At 52.0% G+C, this 18401-nt stretch overlaps 2 protein-coding genes across 2 annotated transcripts; one reads left to right on the top strand and one right to left on the bottom strand.

Moving 5' to 3' along the window:
- Nucleotides 1-849: 849 nt before the first annotated feature.
- LOC103165713 (60S ribosomal protein L26) lies at nt 850-10820 on the bottom strand. The gene is made up of 4 exons (XM_029050527.2): nt 10754-10820; nt 7002-7174; nt 4944-5084; nt 850-1017 (listed from the first exon to the last, which is right to left on the bottom strand). The coding sequence occupies exons 2-4, from the start codon at nt 7167-7169 to the stop codon at nt 889-891; spliced, it is 438 nt and encodes a 145-aa protein (XP_028906360.1). The 5' UTR covers nt 7170-7174; nt 10754-10820; the 3' UTR covers nt 850-888.
- Nucleotides 10821-11853: 1033 nt separating this feature from the next.
- LOC100084504 (60S ribosomal protein L26) lies at nt 11854-17911 on the top strand. Its single transcript, XM_029050528.2, has 4 exons — nt 11854-11933; nt 12803-12975; nt 13926-14066; nt 17744-17911. The coding sequence occupies exons 2-4, from the start codon at nt 12808-12810 to the stop codon at nt 17870-17872; spliced, it is 438 nt and encodes a 145-aa protein (XP_028906361.1). The 5' UTR covers nt 11854-11933; nt 12803-12807; the 3' UTR covers nt 17873-17911.
- The last annotated feature ends 490 nt before the right edge of the window (nt 17912-18401 follow it).

Genomic DNA, 18401 nt, shown 5'->3' on the forward strand with positions numbered 1-18401 from the left:
TATTTGTGAAGCGTTTATTATGTGCAGGGCATTCATTCATTCAATAGTATTTATTGAGCGCTTACTATGTGCAGAGCACTGTATTAAGCGCTCGGAATGTACAAATCGGCAACAGATAGAGACAGTCCCTGCCCACTGACAGGCTCTGAGCGCTGGAGTAGATACAGGGGAATCAGGTTGTCCCATGTGAGGCTCACAGTCTTCATCCCCATTTTCCAGATGAGGGATCTGAGGCACAGAGAGGCGAAGTGACTTGCCCACAGTCACACAGCTGCCAAGTGGCCGGGCCGGGATTCGAACCCGTGACCTCTGACTCCCAAGCCCAGGCTCTTTCCACTGGGCCACGCCGCTTCAGATGCGACCGTCTTGGCCCCCGTTTGCACCCTGCGCTCCGTGGTGCCGAAATGTGCGGAGGGAGAAGGGAATTCGGAAGGGTGTTTCCCCAATCACACATACTACGTTTAAGAATTGCCTTTTGCCCGCTAAACAGAAAAAAATTCCGGCAACATTGTGACCGCAATATTATTTTGGCCTGACTGTTAAAGAAAAAAGAAAGGCAGCACAACCTGGGAGCTGGAGGATCTGGGTTCTGATTCTGGATCGGCCCCGTAGCTGACGGGTGATCTCGGTAAAGTCGCTTCCAATCTCCAAGCCTCTTTCCTTATGTGCAAAGTGAAGATTCAATATCTATTCTCGGAACGCGTTCGATACCTGCCCCAACGCTTGGTGCTGTGCTTCACACACACTGAGTGTTAAACAGATACCATTTTTTTAAAAATGGAAAAGGCAGTCATCCACAGGGGCAAAAGCCCGCCCAGAGGCTTTAAAGTAGAACACACGACACTCGGGTTCGTTTCGACAGTTTAATCTCAATCGCGGAAGAAGATTTCATTCTTGCATCTTCTCGATGGTCTCTTCTTTGTATTTGCCCTTCTCCTTGCCGACCTGGCGAGACTTGGCTTTGCGTTCCAGGATCTTCTTGCGGTCTTTGTCCAGTTTTAGCCTGGTGATAACCACCTGGGAGAAGAGCAGCCACTCGTAAATCTAGCGCACGCAGAGCGGATGGAGAACCGACGAGGAACATCCCCGGGCTTCGCCAAAAGCACCGGGCTGCCACGAACACCCGCACTGGAAGCCCTGCTTACAAGTCGATACGTCCCGTGGCTTAAACATAGGTGATTCAAATCGTCCTGCTTGGTTTTGACAGACGGCACTGCTTATGGAGGACGTTGACGGTCATGCCTTTGTGAAACAATCTTTTGCTCAGGAAAATAAGGTATGCCCCCCCGCTTGTCACCACTGGCTGGTCTGAGAGCCCTGCCTCCTTAGAGTGGAAGGGTTTCAGAAACCAAAACATCAAATAATTGAGATTCAAAAACCCAGAGTCCTGAGCAACTACTGCAAACCTTCATAATTCCCTCTGAGCCGCCTTCAGTCCTCGATGACCTGGCCAACGTCTTGGCTGGTGAAAATGAATCCGTCAGACACGCGTTTCAAAAGTGCTATCGATGCCTCGGCAAATCAATTATATTTATTGAATGCTTATCAAGTACCGAGCACTTGGGAGAATACAATAACAGAGTCGATGGACACGTTCCCTGCCCGTAACGAGCTTAGGGTCTGGAGGGGGGACAGACTTGAATATAAATTAGAGATAATGCGAAGGGGCTGAGGTAGGGGTGGATAAAGAGTGCAAGTCCAAAGATCCAGGGCAGCACAGAAAGGAGTGGGAGAAGAGGAAATGAGGGCTTAGACGGGAAGGCCTCTTGGAGACGTATCTTTAATAAGGCTTCGAAGGTGGGAAGATTGACCTCTACTAACTCTCTTCTTGATATATGACAGAAAAAGGGATTTGCAGACTTTCCTCCTGCTGGAATCTATCTCTGGGGCGAGCGGTGCACAAGAAACTGCCCCGAGTCTCCCTCCACATCTCACGGTGCCCACACTTGTTGAGAAGCTCATCCGCTCCTCTGGCTCTGGGCTATGAGAAGCAGTGTGGCTTAGTGGAAAGAGCCCGGGCTTGGGAGTCAAAGGTCATGGGTTCTAATCCCGGGCTCTGCTTCTTGTCAGCTGTGTGACTTTGGGCAAGTCACTTCACTTCTCTGGGCCTCAGTTCCCTCATCTGGAAAATGGGGATTAAGACTGTGAGCCTCACGTGGGACAACCTGATCGCCCTGTGTCCACCCCAGCGCTTAGAGCAGTGCTATGCACATAGTAAGCGCTTAACAAATACCAACATTATTATTATCCCCGCTCTGCCACTTGTCGGCTGTGGGACTGTGGACAAGTCGCTTCACTGCTCTGTGTCTATTACTTCATCTGTAAAATGGAGATTAAGAGTGTGAGCCTCACGTGGGGCAACCTGATTACTCTGTATCCACCCCAGTGCTTAGAACAGTGCTCTGCAAATAATAAGCGCTTAACAAATACCAACATGATGACAAGTCACTTCACTTCTCGGGGCCTCAGTGACCTCATCTGTAAAATGGGGATGAAGACTGTGAGCCTCACGTGGGACAACCTGATTACCCTGTATCTACCCCAGTGCTTAGAACAGTGCTCTGCACGTAATAAGCGCTTAACAAATACCAACATTATTATCTGTGCCCTCGGGAAGGAGGGCACCGAGGAGGAGCCAGGGACCAGCTCGTCGTCCTCACCGCTCCCTCCACCTTTTCCCTCCCTTCCAGACCCCAAGAGTCTGGTCCGAGCTCTCGTAATATCCCGGCTGGATTATCGTGTCAGCCTTCTCTCCGATCTCCCTTCCTCCTGTCTCTCTCCGCTCCAGTCTATTCTTCACTCCGCTGCCCGGCTCATCTTCCTGCAGAAACGTTCTGGGCATGTCACTCCCCTTCTTAAACACCTCCAGTGGTTGCCTATCGACCTCCGCTCCAAACAAAAACTTCTCACTCTAGCTTCAAGGCTCTCCATCACCTTGCCCCTTCCTACTTCTCCTCCCTTCTCTCTTTCTACCGCCCACCCCGCACGCTCCGCTCCTCCGCCGCCCACCTCCTCACCGTCCCCCGTTCTCACCTCTCCCAACGTCGACCCCTGGGCCACGTCCTCCCGCGGTCCCGGAACGCCCTCCCTCCTCACCTCCGCCAAACCAATTCTCTTCCCCTCTTCAAAGCCCTACTGAGAGCTCACCACCTCCAAGAGGCCTTCCCAGGCTGAGCTTCCCTTTTTCCCTCTGCTCCCCCTCTACCCCCCACTTCACCTCTCCTCAGCTAAGCCCTCTTTTCCCCCCTTTCTCTCTGCTCCTCCCCCTCTCCTTTCTCCTCCCCTCAGAGGCACTGTACTCGTCCACTCAATTGTATATATTTTTATGACCCTATTTATTTTGTTAATGAGATGTACAAGGACTAGAGGCTGCTGCCATGGTCCGGGTCTCTACCAGCCCTCCATCGAGCACCTCTGCAGGTCCACGCCGATCCACTCTCCGCTCTTTCCACCTCTTCGCTTCACCTGCTCTCCATAACCAGTTCCTACCAACTTTCCCATCTCGGTCGGGATCACCACTACCTACCGTGTCACAGAGTCCCGATAGAGACGGTATTCACTAGGCACCACGGTGTCCCGGGAGGTGACTCCAATTGGGCCGATTCAACCACCGCACACTAGCCCCGGGGGTAGCATCTCCCGTGGCCAAGGCAAACAAGCCTTTTCCTGCTACAGAGCCAGAGCGAGACATGGAGTCTGCTCATAACCAGGCCTCCCAGGACACACCCTCCTGATAAAGACTGGTCTGTGGGTTTTCGAGAATCATGCGTCGTGGCACTGCATTTAAGAAAGTCCACCATATTTGTCCCCAGCTCCAAGAACTGCAATCTTAGTGTGTTTCGCAGATTACTAGGCATGTTACTAAGAAGCGGGGCCTACCTGGTCGCCCACAGGGGGAAGCTGGCTAAGAAAAGTCCGGCTTGTCGAACATTTGCACCAAAGGAACGAGAGCTGAATTACAAATTACAGAGCCGGGCATCATCCTACACAAAGTTGTACAGAAGATTCCCTGACCTTCCACCAGCTGACCCCCTATTACCTAGCTGCTCTTTCTTCTCGCTCCATCCACTTCTTATGGGAGGGGAACACGTTTACTAATTCTATCACCTTGTACTCTCCCAAATATTTAATATTGTGCTCGCCATGCATTAAGTACTCAATGGAATACCAGGGATCGATTCCCTCTCCAACAAACCTCCCAACCTCTCTCACTTCCACATCCTTTCCCTGCCCAACACAACCACCTCAACAGCCGCCGTCTCACTCACTTTCAAAACACTCCCTTGCAGTCCTCAAAGGGTCACCTCTTTCAAGTTCAACCATTCTCTCTGTTATTTTATCAGCTGTTTTCATCTCCCTTTCCCCCCACATTAAAGGATTAAGGAAAGAGAAGGGCAGGGGTGGCATCTCTTTACTGCTTCCTTAGGCTGGTGCGGTGCTCTCGGCATTCAGTCTGCAAATAACCTCCAGCGTGGTCTAACGGAAAGAGTAGGGGCCTGGGAATCAGAGGACCTAATTTTTAATCCCGATCCCGGGACTTTTTATCGGCTGTGTGATCATGGGCAAATCACTTAACCAATTCTCTCTGCTCCCGTTACTTCAAATGCGAAATGGGAATTAAATCCTCCTCCTCCCCCCGATTTAGACCGTGAGTCTCATGCGGGATAGGGAGTCTATCCGACCCAATTATCTTGTATCAACCCCAGCGCTTAGTACAGCGCCCGACACCAAGTAACCGGGACCATAAAAAAGGTCGACCTTTTCACGACAACTAGGTGCAATTTCAGCGGAGGATCAGTTACTAGGAGAACCTCGGACCCCTCCTATGGACTTGGGTGGTCACCACGGCTTTTGTGCAAATACCGATTTTAAGTAAATCCCTTTCCCATACTGACTATACGCCAGCGGCGCGAAGCCTGAGCTGGCTGAGGTAAAAACCCTACCTTGCTCGGGTGGATGCCCACGTGGACGGTGGTGCCGTTGGCCTTCTCCCGCTGGACGCGCTCGATGTAGATGACGTACTTCTTCCTGTAAACCTGCACCACCTTGCCGATCTGCTGACCTTTGTAGTGTCCCCGCACCACCTGGCAGAGGATGCAAAAATCACCGGTTCAGCCGCCTTCCGTTGCACCCCACGTACGTTATTGCTACAAACTCGTAAAACCTGCTGATTCGAGAGCCAGCTAAGGATGCCTACTGACTCTCTGCAAAGATATTGGGCACCCAGGCTCGGTCAGTCAGGGCAGGCCGCTGACAAAATTGGGGGAGGTTCAAGCTACTCCAGTTTTAGTATGTACCTGATGAAAATCAATCCTGAGATTCTCTAACAGTGCTCCACGACGCTCAAAGCAGAACAGGACAAAGGACTGTCATTCCACTACCCCGCTGGGTGCTTCTCTCCCTCCGAGGGAAGAATGTGTGGGTGGGTGGAAGAGAGGGCAGGGCTTCTCCCGGCCACGCAGGGAACCTATTTGGCTACCCACTCCCGAGGATCTCTCCTTCACGGTCAGAGCATGAAGGCAAATCTACGTTTGGGGGCGTTGGACAGTCCTCTGAACTACAAGCTCGTTGTGGGCAAGGAATGTGTCTGCTACATTGTTATATTATACTCTCCCAAGCACTCAGTAACACAGTAAGTGCTCAGTAAAAACGACTGACTGGTTGGGTGAGCGGGGCCAGGACCCAGGATGTCCACCACCTGTCTCACCAGACCAGCAGATCAATCACATTTGAGCACTTACGGTGTGCAGAGCACTGTACTATGCACTTGGGTGAGTACAACGGAACAAAGTTGGTAGATACACCCCCTCCCCACAGTGAACTTACAATCTAGAGGGGGAGACAGACCCATAGAAGGGAGTGGGGAAAAAAGGAAATGAGGGCTTAGTCGGGGAAGGCCTCCTGGAGACGTGTCTTCAACAAGGCTTTGAAGGTGGGGAGAGTGATCGAATGTTAAATATAAGGAGGGAGGCAGGCCAGAGGCAGGTCGTGGGCGAGAGGTCGGCGGCAAGATAGATGAGATCGAGGTACAGAGAGAAAGTTAGCATTAGAGGAGTAAAGTGTGCGGGCTGGATTACAGTAGGAGAGCAGGGGGTAAGTTAGGAGGGGACAAGAGTGCTTTAAAGTCAACAGTAAGGAGTTTCTATTTGATGGGCAACTACTGGAGGTCCTTGAGGAGTGGAGGGCACATCAAGTAAATGTTTTGATCGAAAATTATCCAGGGAGCGGAGTGAAGTACGGACTGGAGTGGGGAGACAGGTGGCAGGGAGGTCGGCCAGAAGGCAGATGCGGCCCTCAAGGCAGGATAGGGTAAGTGCTTCGATTAACGTGATAGCTTGGATGGAAAGGAAGGGGCAGATTTTAGCGATGTTCGAACTGGCAGGATTTAGTTACGGATCGAAAACGTGGATTGAACGAGAGAGAGGAGTCAAGGACGACGCCAAGCTTACAGGCTTGTGAGACAGGAGGCATGGAGGTGCTGTGGCGGGAAAGCCACAGGGAGGACAGGGTTTGGGAGGGAAGATAAGGAGTTCTGTTCTGGACACGTTAAGCTCGGGGCGATTGGAGGACATCCAAGAAGAGGCGTCTTGAAGGCAGGAGGAGATGCGAGACTGCAGAAAAGGAGAGAGATGAGGGCTGGAGATGTAGATTTGGGAATCATCTGCATAGAGATGGTAGTTGAAGCCATGGGAAAGAATGAGTTCTCCAAGGGAGTGGGTGGAGATGGAGAATAGAAGAGGACCCAGAACTGAGCCTTGAGGGACACCTACAGTTATAGGGAGTGGGAGGCAGAGAAGCCCGTAAAAGAGGCTGAGAAGGAGCAGCCAGAGAGATAGGAGGAGAACAGGGAGAGGACGGTTGTCAGTGAAGATGAGTTTGGGCTGGTCGACAATGTTGAAAGCGGCTGAGAAGCAGAGGAGACCAAATCCAGTCATGCCAATACAGATCCAAGGAAGGGGCTGGTACTTCAAATCTCAAAGAGGGGCACATCCGTTACATACCTGGACTTCATCGTCCTTTCTGATGGGCATGGAGCGGACATTGTACTTCTGTCTCAGCTCCTTGGAAAGGGGAGACGACATGATCTTCCTCCGGATGTGAGAGGGGGCATTGAAGTGTCTCTTGCGGTTCTTGCTGCGGTCAGAAGTCACGAAGGGATTGAACTTCATCTTGACTGCGGGGAGAAAAAAATGGTCCAAACGTTTATATCTTTTCTCGCCAGTTGGAGGGACGGTGCTTCTGGCTCCTGAATGATCAGTAGCTCTCTATGGGACCCAATGACCTCCTTCTCGTCAAATCTGACGGTCTCTATTCCATCCTAATCCCCCTAGACCGCTCAGCCACCTTCAACACTGTAGGTTCTTGAGTCACCGACATCGTGCTCTCTCGGTTCTGCCCCTCTCTCTGGCAGCTCTTTCTCCATCTCTTTTGCCGGCTCCGCCTCTGCCTCCCACCCTTTAACAGTGGGGTTCCCCCCAAGGCTCAGTCCTGGGTCCCCTTTTATTCTCCATCTGCACTCACTCCCTTGGAGAATTCATCTGCCCCCACAGCTTCAATTACCATCTCTATGCAGATGATCCCCAAATCCATGCCTTCAGCCCTGACTTTTCTGCTTCCCCCCAGTCTCGCATCTCCTCCTGTCTTCAGGACACATCTACCTCGATGGCCTGCCGGCACCTCAAATTAAACATGTCCAAAACCGAGCTCCTCATCTTCCCATCCTCCCCCCGGCCTCTCCCATCCCTGTAGACAACACCCTTATCCTCCAAATCTCCCAAACCCGTAACTGCGGCATTGTCGACTGATCTCTCATTCCACCCACGTATTCAATCCGTCACCAAATCCTGTCGATTTTACCATTGCAACGTTGTTAAAATCTGCCCTTTCCTCTCCCCCGAAACTGCTCCCAGGTTGACCCAGGCACTTAGCCTATCTCGTCCCGACTACTGCATTTATTCATTCAAAAGTACTGATCGAGCGCTTACTGTGTGCAGAGCACTGTACTAAGCACTTGGAATGTACCATTCGGCAACAGATAGAGACATCTGCCTCCTTGCTGACCTTCCAGCCTCCTGTCTCTCCCCATTCATATCCAATATTTTGTTGCACAGATCGCTGATCAACAAAAACGGTTGGTCCGCGTCTCCCCGCGTCTCAAGAACCTCGAAATGGAAACGCGGCCATACATTATGCTCCTCTAGGCCAGCTTACTCCCCAAATCTGTCCAACTCACCACTTTGCCCCCTTAACCTGGAACTCCCTCCTCCTCCATATATGCCAGACCACTACTCTCTCCACCTTCAAAGCATTATTCAGGTCACAACTCCTCCGAGAGGCCTTCCCTGACTAAGCCCTCTTTTCCCCAGCTCACTCTCCTGTGACCTTTGGGCATCTGATATTCACCCCGACCCCGCAGAACTTACGTACATATCTTTAAATTAAGTATTCGAAATGACTTATTCGTATTAATATCTGTCCTGCTAGACTGTAGGCTCGCTTTGGGCAGGGATCGTGCCTGCTAATTCGGCTGAATTGTACTCTCTCAAGCACTTAGTACTGTATTCTGCACATAGTAAGTGCTCAATAAATACCACTGATTGATTGACGGTCTGAGCCACGTTTCTGATTGGGGTATTCTTAATGGGGGATCATTCAATCGTATTTATTAGGCACCTCCTGTGTGCAGACCGTGTGCCCCATGTGGGACATGGCCTGTGTGCAAACTGATTGGTTTGTATCTAGGCCGGTGCTTAGAATAGTGTCTGGCACATAGTAAGCACGTAACAAATATCAAAATAAAATGAGAGCTCCATGTAGGGCAGGGTCCTCTAGACTGTAAGCTGGTTGTGGGCAGAGAATATGTCTGTTTACTGTTATATTGTTCTCTCCCAAGCGCTTAGTACAGTGCTCTGCACACAGTAAGCGCTCAATAAATATGACTAAACTGAATTCATTCACTTATTCGTATTTATTAAGCGCTTACTGTGTGCAGAGCACTAAACTAAGCCCTTGCAAAGTACAATTTGGCAACAAATAGAGACAATCCCTGCCCAACAACTACTCACAGTCTAGAAGGGGAATGAATGGGACTACATTAGAACAGCCTGACAGGTGATAAGCACGTAACAAATATCATAAAAAGCAGTCCCACAGAGTTGGCAGACACGTTCCCTGCCCACAACGAACTTACCCAACCCCTCTGCCCCCTCCAGCTCTGCCAAGGCCTCAATTTCATTTCCAGATAATAATAATTATTATTATTATATGCAAAGTACTGTTCTAAGCACTTGGGGAGGATAACAAGGTGATCAGGTTGTCCCACGTGGGGCTCACAGTCTTAATCCCCATTTTACAGATGATGGAACTGAGGCACAGAGAAGTTAAAGGGCTTGCCCAAAATCACACAGCAGACAAGCGGCAGAGCTGGGATTAGAACCCACGACCTCTGACTCCCAAGTCTCTGGTCTTTTCATTGAGCCACGCTGCATCTCTATATAAGTGCTTAGTATGTGTCAAGCGCTGGGGGTAATAATAATAATGTTGGTATTTGTTAAGCGCTTACTATGTGCACAGCACTGTTCTAAGCGCTGGGGTAGGTCCAGGGTCATCTGGTTGTCCCACGTGAGGCTCACGGTTAATCCCCTTTTACAGATAAAGTAACTGAGGCACAGAGAAGTGAAGAGACTTGCCCAAAGTCACATAGCAGACAAGAGGCGGAGGCAGAATTAGAACCCACGACCTCTGCCTCCCAGGCCCGGGCTCTTTCCACTGAGCCACGCTGTTTCTCTATATAAGCGCTATGTGCCAAGCACTGGGGTAGACACAGGTAATGAGGATGTCCCACGTGGGGCTCACAGTCTTAATCCCCATTTTCCAGATGAGATAACTGAGGCCCAGAGAACAATAATAATGATATTTGTTAAGCGCTATGTGCCAAGCACTGATCTAAGCACTGGGGTAGGTACAAGGTCATCAGGTGGTCCCACGGGGGGGGGGGGCTCACAGTCTTCATCCCCATTTTACAGGTGAGGAAACTGAGGCCCAGAGAAGTGACTTGCCCAAAGTCACCCAGTTGACAACTAGTGAGCCCGACGTTGGGCAGGTCTAGCGTGGCTCAGTGGAAAGAGCCCGGGCTTTGGAGTCAGAGGTCAAGGGTTCGAATCCCGGGCTCTGCCACTTGTCAGCTGTGGGACTGTGGGCAAGTCACTTCACTGGGCCTCAGTTACCTCATCTGGAAAATGGGAATGAAGACCGTGAGCCCCACGTGGGGCAACCTGATTCCCCTGTGTCTCCCCCAGCGCTTAGAACAGTGCTCTGCACACAGTAAGCGCTTCACAAATACCAACATTATTATTATTGGTCTCTATCTGCTGCTGAATTATCCATTCCAAGCGCTTAGGACAGTGCTCTGCACCGAGTCAGCGCTCAATCAATACGACTGAATGAAGGAGGTGGCGGGAGCGGGATTAGAACCCACGACCTCTGCCTCCCAAGCCCGGGCTCTCGCCATTTGGGGCACGGAAGAGTGCAGAGTCATGGACACAGGGCTCTGCACATAGTAAGCGCTCAATAAACACTACTGAATGAATGAATGATGGCCAACCCCCTCCCCGGCCGCATCGACGGCGCCATCGGCCTCCCTTCGGCCCATCCCGCCGGCGGGGGAAGGCGAGGAACGAGGCCCGACTGGTCCGGGGCCGAGGCGGCCGGCGGGCGGGGAGGATGGCGGCGGATAGACGAGGCTGTGGCTCACCTGGCTGCTTCGCCGCCGCCGAGGACACGGCCCAGAGGAGGGAGGGGGAGGTGCCAACGAGACTTCCGGCCTCGCCGGGATCCTAGAGGGGCTCGCGGAGCCCGCGCCGGAAGCCCGTTTGGACCGGTCTTCGGGCAGGAAGGCGCCGGGGCGGGAGGGCGCCCCCTCCAGGCTCCGAAACGCCACCGCCGCCTCCCTCCCTCCAGCCGGGCGGGGCCGGGCCTGATCGTGAGGGAGGAGGAGGAGGAGGAGGATGATAATAAATAATCATAATGATGATGATGTGGTATCTCGGAAGCGCTTACTAGGTGCCAAGCACTGTTCTAAGCGCTGGGGTAGACACAGGGGAATCAGGTTGTCCCACGTGGGGCTCACAGTCTTCATCCCCATTTGACAGATGAGGTCACTGAGGCCCAGAGAAGTGAAGTGACTTGCCCAAGGTCACACAGCTGACGAGTGGCGGAGCCGGAATTCGAACCCATGACCCCTGACTCCAAAGCCCGTGCTCTTTCCACTCAGCCACGCTGCTCTTCTAGTGATGATGATGGTATCTGGGAGGCGCTTACTAGGTGCCAAGCACTGTTCTGAGCGCTGCAGGGGGACACAGGGTGACCAGGTGGTCCCACGGGGGGGGGGCTCACATGTTTAATCCCCATTTGACAGAGGAGGGAACTGAGGCCCAGAGAAGGAAAGCGACTTGCCCAAGGTCGCACAGCAGACAAGTCTCAGAGTCGGGATTAGAACCCACAACCTCCGACTCCCCAGCCCGGGCTCTTTTCACTGAGCCACGGTGCTTCTCATTCAACCCTCAATGATAATAATAATAATGATGATGATGGTATTTGTTAAATGCTTACTATGGGCCAAGGACTGTTCTAAGCACTGGGATAGATACAGGGTGATCAGATTGTCCAATTATTATTCTCCTCCTCCTCCTCCCTCACGATCAGGCCCGGCCCCGCCCGGCTGGAGGGAGGGAGGCGGCGGTGGCGTTTCGGAGCCTGGAGGGGGCGCCCTCCCGCCCCGGCGCCTTCCTGCCAGAAGACCGGTCCAAACGGGCTTCCGGTGCGGGCTCCGCGAGCCCCTCTAGGATCCCGGCGAGGCCGGAAGTCTCGTTGGCACCTCCCCCTCCCTCCCTCCCTCCTCTGGGCCGTGTCCTCGGCGGCGGCGCAGCAGCCAGGTGAGCCACAGCCTTGTCCATCCGCCGCCATCCTCCCCGCCCGCCGGCCGCCTCGGCCCCGGACCAGTCGGGCCTCGCTCCTCGCCTTCCCCCGCGGGGATCCGCCGGCGGGATGGGCCGAAGGGAGGCCGATGGCGCCGTCGATGCGGCCGGGGAGGGGGTTTGGACATTATCATCATCATCATCATAATGGCATTTCTTAAGCGCCTACTATGTGCCGAGCACTGTTCTAACCTGATTCCCGTGTTTACCCCAGCGCTTAGAACAGTGCTCTGCACATAGTAAGCGCTTAACAAATACCAACATTATTATTATTATTATTAGGTCATCAGGTGGTCCCACGTGGGGCTCCCAGTCTTCATCCCCATTGCCCAGTTGAGGTCACCGAGGCCCAGTGAAGTGACTTGCCCAAAGTCACACAGCTCACAGGTGGCAGAGCCGGGATTTGAACCCACGACCTCCCCAGCCCGGGCTCTTTCCACCGAGCCACGCCGCTTAGCCAACCCAGCGCTTACTACAGTGCCTGGCACATAGTAAGCGTTCTGCAAATACCTTTATTATAAGAGCTGACGGGGGAAAAAGGGATGGAAGAACTGCATGTGGTCGAAAAAGCCCTGGGAACTTTTGGCCAAAGTCTTAGCCTGCTTGTTAAACTAATAAAACCCAGATCAAAAACTTCGCCCAGGCCTTCAGAAACAGACTCGTGGTTGGGCAGGGACTGTATCTGTTGCCGAATTGTCCATTCCAAGGGCTTAGTACAGTGCTCTGCACACAGTAGGTGCTCAATAAATACGATTGATTGAATGAATGCTCGTGCAAGATGGTGAGAAAAGACGTAAACGTTTGGACCATTTTTTTGCTCCCCGCAGTCAAGATGAAGTTCAATCCCTTCGTGACTTCTGACCGCAGCAAGAACCGCAAGAGACACTTCAATGCCCCCTCTCACATCCGGAGGAAGATCATGTCGTCTCCCCTTTCCAAGGAGCTGAGACAGAAGTACAATGTCCGCTCCATGCCCATCAGAAAGGACGATGAAGTCCAGGTATGTCATGCACGTCCCGCTCTTCGAGATTTTGAAGGACCAGCCTCTCTTCCATGGTCTGCCTTGTCTTGACTGCAGATTCATTCATTCATTCACTAGTATTTACTGAGCGCGTAGTATGTGCAGAGCACTGGACTAAGCGCTTGGAATGAACAAGTCGGCAACAGATAGAGACGGTCCCTGCCATTTGACGGGCTTACAGTCTAATCGGGGGAGACGGACAGACAACAACAATGGCAATAAATAGTCAAGGGGAAGAACATCTCGTAAAAACAATGGCAACTAAATAGAATCAAGATATGCTGGCCCGGTGAGGAAGCAGCGTGCCCTAGTTGGATAGAACGCTGGTCTGGGAGTCCAAAGACCTGGGTTCTAATCCCGGCTCTGCCACGGGCCTGCTGTCGGACCTCGGGCTGATCACCTGACAAGTTCCCTTGTCTGTAAATTGGGGATTCTGTATCTGTTCTGGAAATATGTCTGTTATATGGTACTCTCCCAAATGCCCAGTGTAACGCACACAGTAGGTGCTCAATAGATACAATTCAGTGACAGTGTGAGAGGCAATGGGATCCGAACTCGTATCCGCCCCAAAGCTTGGCCCGTAGCCCCTAATAAATGCCGCAGTTCTTATTACGCTGACCGCCAGTCTTACTCATTTCACCTCCGTCCAGCCCTTCCAAACAGACAGAATATTTAAGTGTCCTCTTTTAGAAAAGATTCTCGGGGTTGATTTTCACCGACTACGTATTAGAATTGGAGTAGCTTGAACCTCCCCCAGTTCTGTCCGTTGCCTGCCCCGACTGAGCCTGGGTGCCGAAAACCTTTGCAGAGAGTTCAGTAGGCATCCTTAGCTGGCTCTCGAATCAGCAGGTTTTACGAGTTTGTAGCAATAACGTACGTGGGGTCCATCGGAAGGCGCCTGAACCGGTGACTTTTGCATCCTCTGCCAGGTGGTGCGGGGACACTACAAAGGTCAGCAGATCGGCAAGGTGGTGCAGGTTTACAGGAAGAAGTATGTCATCTACATCGAGCGTGTCCAGCGGGAGAAGGCCAACGGCACCACCGTCCACGTGGGCATCCACCCGAGCAAGGTAGGGTTTTTACCTCAGCCAGCTCAGGTTTCGCGCCGCTGGCGTATAGTCAGTATGGGAAAGGGATTTACTTAAAATCGGTATTTGCACAAAAACCATGGTGACCACCAAAGGCATTTTGGGGGTGGGGGGGCTGGTGTCTGTAATCCTAAATTCTCAGATCTCTAGTTCTCTTAGTAACTGATTCTTGGGTAAAATTGCAGCACGTTATTTGAGGGGACTGACTTGGTGGTCATTTGGTGGTACGTGGTACGTGGCTTGGTGGTACGTAGGGAGCACTGCTTGACTACTTTCCCACCCTTCAAAGCCTTAACAAAGGCCCATCTCCAAGAGGCCTTCCCTGACTAAGCCCTCCTTTCCTCTTCTCCCACTCCCTTCTGCCTCACCCTGGCTTGCTCCCTTTATTCATCACCCCCCAACCCAGCCCCACAGCACTTACGTACATATCTGTCATTTATTTATATCAACATATATCTCCCTCTCCGGACTGTGAGCTCACTGTGGACAGGGAATGTGCCGTCGTGTCGTACTCTCCCAAGTACTTCGTAGTTTGCACAGAGTAAGCGCTCAGTAAATATGAATGAAAGGAGTTAGCACTCAATAAATAATAACTGATTGATTTGGGTAACCTGAAGAAGCAGTAAAGAGATGCAGCCCTCTAACCGTGCAGTTGTGGGGAGGGGAGAGAACAGCTGACAAAGGAGGTGAGTGAGAGAATCTGAATGAGGCGACCCTTTGAAGAGGGCTGGGAAGGAGGGTGAGGAAGTCTAGGAGAGGCTGCCCAGGGGGTTGAGTTGGGGAAGGGAGGCAGTAGACGTGAGGATGGTTGGGAGGTTTTGTCGGAGAGGGATCGAGAGCAGGATCTGGGGTGGAGCCAGAGGAAAGAGCAACCAGGTTTTAGGAAGGCAGCTGGTGGAGAGTCGTCTGAACAACTTCTGGTAGAATGATGCCCAGCTTTGTAGTTTTGTAGTTCAGCTCCTCTTCCTTTGGGACAGATGTTGGACAAGGCCAGGAATTTTGTTAGCCAGCATTCTTTATAACGTGCTCTGTCATCTGGGAAACACGGTAAGGCTGCTTGTCTTGGAGTTAGGAAACTCGTGCCCCGGTGCATTTTCTGTTAAAACCCACAGGCCGGTCTTCACCGTCATGAAGGGTGCGTTCTAGGAGTGCTGGGTGCGAGCCGTCTCTGTAGCAGGAAAAGGCTTGTTGGCCTCTGCCGCGAGGGATGCTATCCCTGGGGCTAGCGTGTGCTCTGCACATAGTAAGCACTCAGTAAATACTACCGAATGAGTGAATGGTTGCATTGGCTCTATTCGGGTCAGCCTCCAGAACACCCTGGTGCGTAAAGAATACCGTAATTATCGGGACTCTGCGACAGGGCAGGTCCGTAGTGGTGACCTTGACCAAGATGGGCAAGTTAGTAGGAGCTGGTTTTGGAGAGCAGATAAAGTGAAGAGGTGGAAAGAGCGGAAGGCGGAGCGGTGTGGTCATGCCGAAGTGCTCAGGGTAATGGTTGCCTGCTCACTGCAGGGTTGGTAGGACTTTAGGCCGATGCAGTAGTGTAATGGGGAGTTCACAAAGCTTTGATTCAGTTCGGTCGCGGTTACGGTCGAGCGGAAGGGACGGATCCCGGAAAGTGTTCCGGACGACACATCGGCGGCATTTATCTCCTCGCTTGGTGGAATGTGAGAACCGAATCACAGGATTCGAGGCTGACCCCGAGGTGGTGGGATTTGGGGACGGGGCAGATGATGGTGGTCTCCCAGAGATGGGTGGTTCAGAGGAGGAGGTGGTTTATGGGGGAAGATGAGAGGCTCAGTGTTCGACCTGCTGAGTTTGAGGTGCCAGCGTGCTTTGTAAATGGTGTCGTCCTGGTGGGCCAGAGGAAGTGCCAGATGGTTCAGCAGCAGAGAGGTAGAGTGAGATGTAAGAGGACTTGTCCACAAAGTGGTGGGAGCTGAGAGCCAGGGGAGCAGGTGAGCCTTGAGCAAATGTGGATAAAATGAGAACTATAGGAGACTCGGGGCAGGTTCTTGCGCACTGCTCACCCCAGAGATCGGTTCCAGTAGTAGGAAAGTGTGCAAATCCCTTTTTCTGTTATCAAGAAGAGAGAGGTAAAGCCATAGCAGTGTGTTGAAATATTTGGGGCCAATATGGGTTATGGAAATGGGATGTTAGCTGGCGGATCTTGCGGAGTCCACGGAAAGGGAAAGGAGAGGCTAAAGCCGCTCTGGAGGCCGACGGGCATCAGTGCGTGATCGGGGAGGGAGAAAAGTGGGAGCCGGGATACATGAGAGGCAAAGAGGGTCTGAGACCAGGTAGAGGGGGTAGATTGGAGTATGGGCAGAAGACTTCTTTTGAGGCACCTAGGACAGAGGAGGAGGGGTTAGCAGAGGAGGAGGGGTTAGTAGTGACAATGTGGCTAAATTTCATCCTTCTCCATCCAAATGAATACCCCACTGACCCAAGCACTCACCCTATTCTTGAGTACTGCATCATTCATTCAGTCGTATTTATTGAGTGCTTACTGTGTACAGAGCACTATTCTACGCGCTTAGAAAGTACAGTTCGGCAACAGATAGAGACAGTCCCTACCCAACAACGGGCTCCCAGTCTAGAAGGGGAAGAAAGACAACAAAACAAGTAGACATCGGCCTCCTTGCTGACCTCTCTGCCTCTTGTCTCTCCCGACGTGTCCATACTTCACTCTGCTGTCCAGATCATTTTTCTTTAGAGCCATTCAGGCCATATTTCCCCGCTCAGAACCTCCAGCGGTTGCCCATCCACCTTGTATCAAACAGAAACATCTGACCGTTGGCTTTAAAGCAATCAATCACTTGTCCTCTCCTCCCTCACCTCACTGATTTCCTACTACAACCCAGCCCACACACTTCACTCCTAATGCCAACCTACTCACTGGACCTCAATATCATCTATCTCACCGCCAACCCCTCGCCCACCTTGAACTTGCACCCTTTATTCACCCCGCCCTCAACTTCCCAGCGCTTCTGTCAATATCTGTAATTTATTAATCAATCATTCGTATTTATTGAGCGCTTTCTGTGTGCAGAACACTGTACTCAGCTCTTGGGAGAGTAAAATATAAAAACACATTCCCTGTGGTCTGTCTCTCCTCTAGATGGTAAATTCATTGTGGGCAGGGAACGTGTCTACCAACTCTGTTTTATGTACTCTCCCAAGCGCTTAGGACAGTGCTCTGCAAACACTAAGCATTCAGTAAATACTGAATCGAAGGGGGATGGAGAGCTTCAAAGGGGGAAGGTTTGCAATAGTTGCTCAGGACTCTGGGTCTTTGAATCTCAATTATTTGCTGTTTTGGTATCTGAACCACTTGGTCTCTAAGGAGGCAGAGCCCTCAGACCAGCCAGTGGTGACAAAGGGGGCCATATCTTATTTTCCTGGGCAAAAGATGGTTTCACAAAGACATGGCCACATGACCGTCACCATCCCCCATAAGCAGTGCCGTCTGTCAAAACCAAGCAGGACGATTTAAATCACCTATGTTTAAGCCACGGGACGTACCGACTTGTAAGCAGGGCTTCCAGAGCGGGTGTTCGTGGCAGCCCGGTGCTTTTGGCGAAGCCCGGGGATGTTCCTCGTCGGTTCTCCATCCGCTCTGCGTGCGCTAGATTTACGAGTGGCTGCTCTTCTCCCAGGTGGTTATCACCAGGCTAAAACTGGACAAAGACCGCAAGAAGATCCTGGAACGCAAAGCCAAGTCTCGCCAGGTCGGCAAGGAGAAGGGCAAATACAAAGAAGAGACCATCGAGAAGATGCAAGAATGAAATCTTCTTCCGCGATTGAGATTAAACTGTCGAAACGAACCAGAGTGTCGTGTGTTCTACTTTAAAGCCTCTGGGCGGGCTTTTGCCCCTGTGGATGACTGCCTTTTCCATTTTTTTCATACGGTATCTGTTTCAGCCTTCACCGTTTGCCAAACACAGTGCTAAGCGCCAGGGTAGGTACAAGATCACCCTCTTGGACAAAATTGCCCCACATGGGGTTTACAATTTAGCGGGGACACCTGGGAGTGCATCCCCTCTTTGCAGGTGAGGAAACTGAGGCACGGAGAGCGTAAGTGACTTTGTGGAGGTCACCCAACAGGCACGGGGCAGTGCGGGGATTGGAACCCAGGTCCTCCGACTCCCAGGCCCGCGCTCCATCCGCTAGGCAGTGCCGCCTCCCCTTTCGCTTTACCGGTCAGGCCAAAGTGCCCCGGTGGCCACCGCGGTGGGGAAATTTGCTCTGTTGAGCGAGCGAAAAGTAACTCTGGAGATAGTAGGTGCGATTCTGAATCAGATCCTTCCCAATCCC

This window comes from Ornithorhynchus anatinus, chromosome X1 (assembly GCF_004115215.2).
Source record: "Ornithorhynchus anatinus isolate Pmale09 chromosome X1, mOrnAna1.pri.v4, whole genome shotgun sequence".
NCBI lineage: Eukaryota > Metazoa > Chordata > Mammalia > Monotremata > Ornithorhynchidae > Ornithorhynchus > Ornithorhynchus anatinus.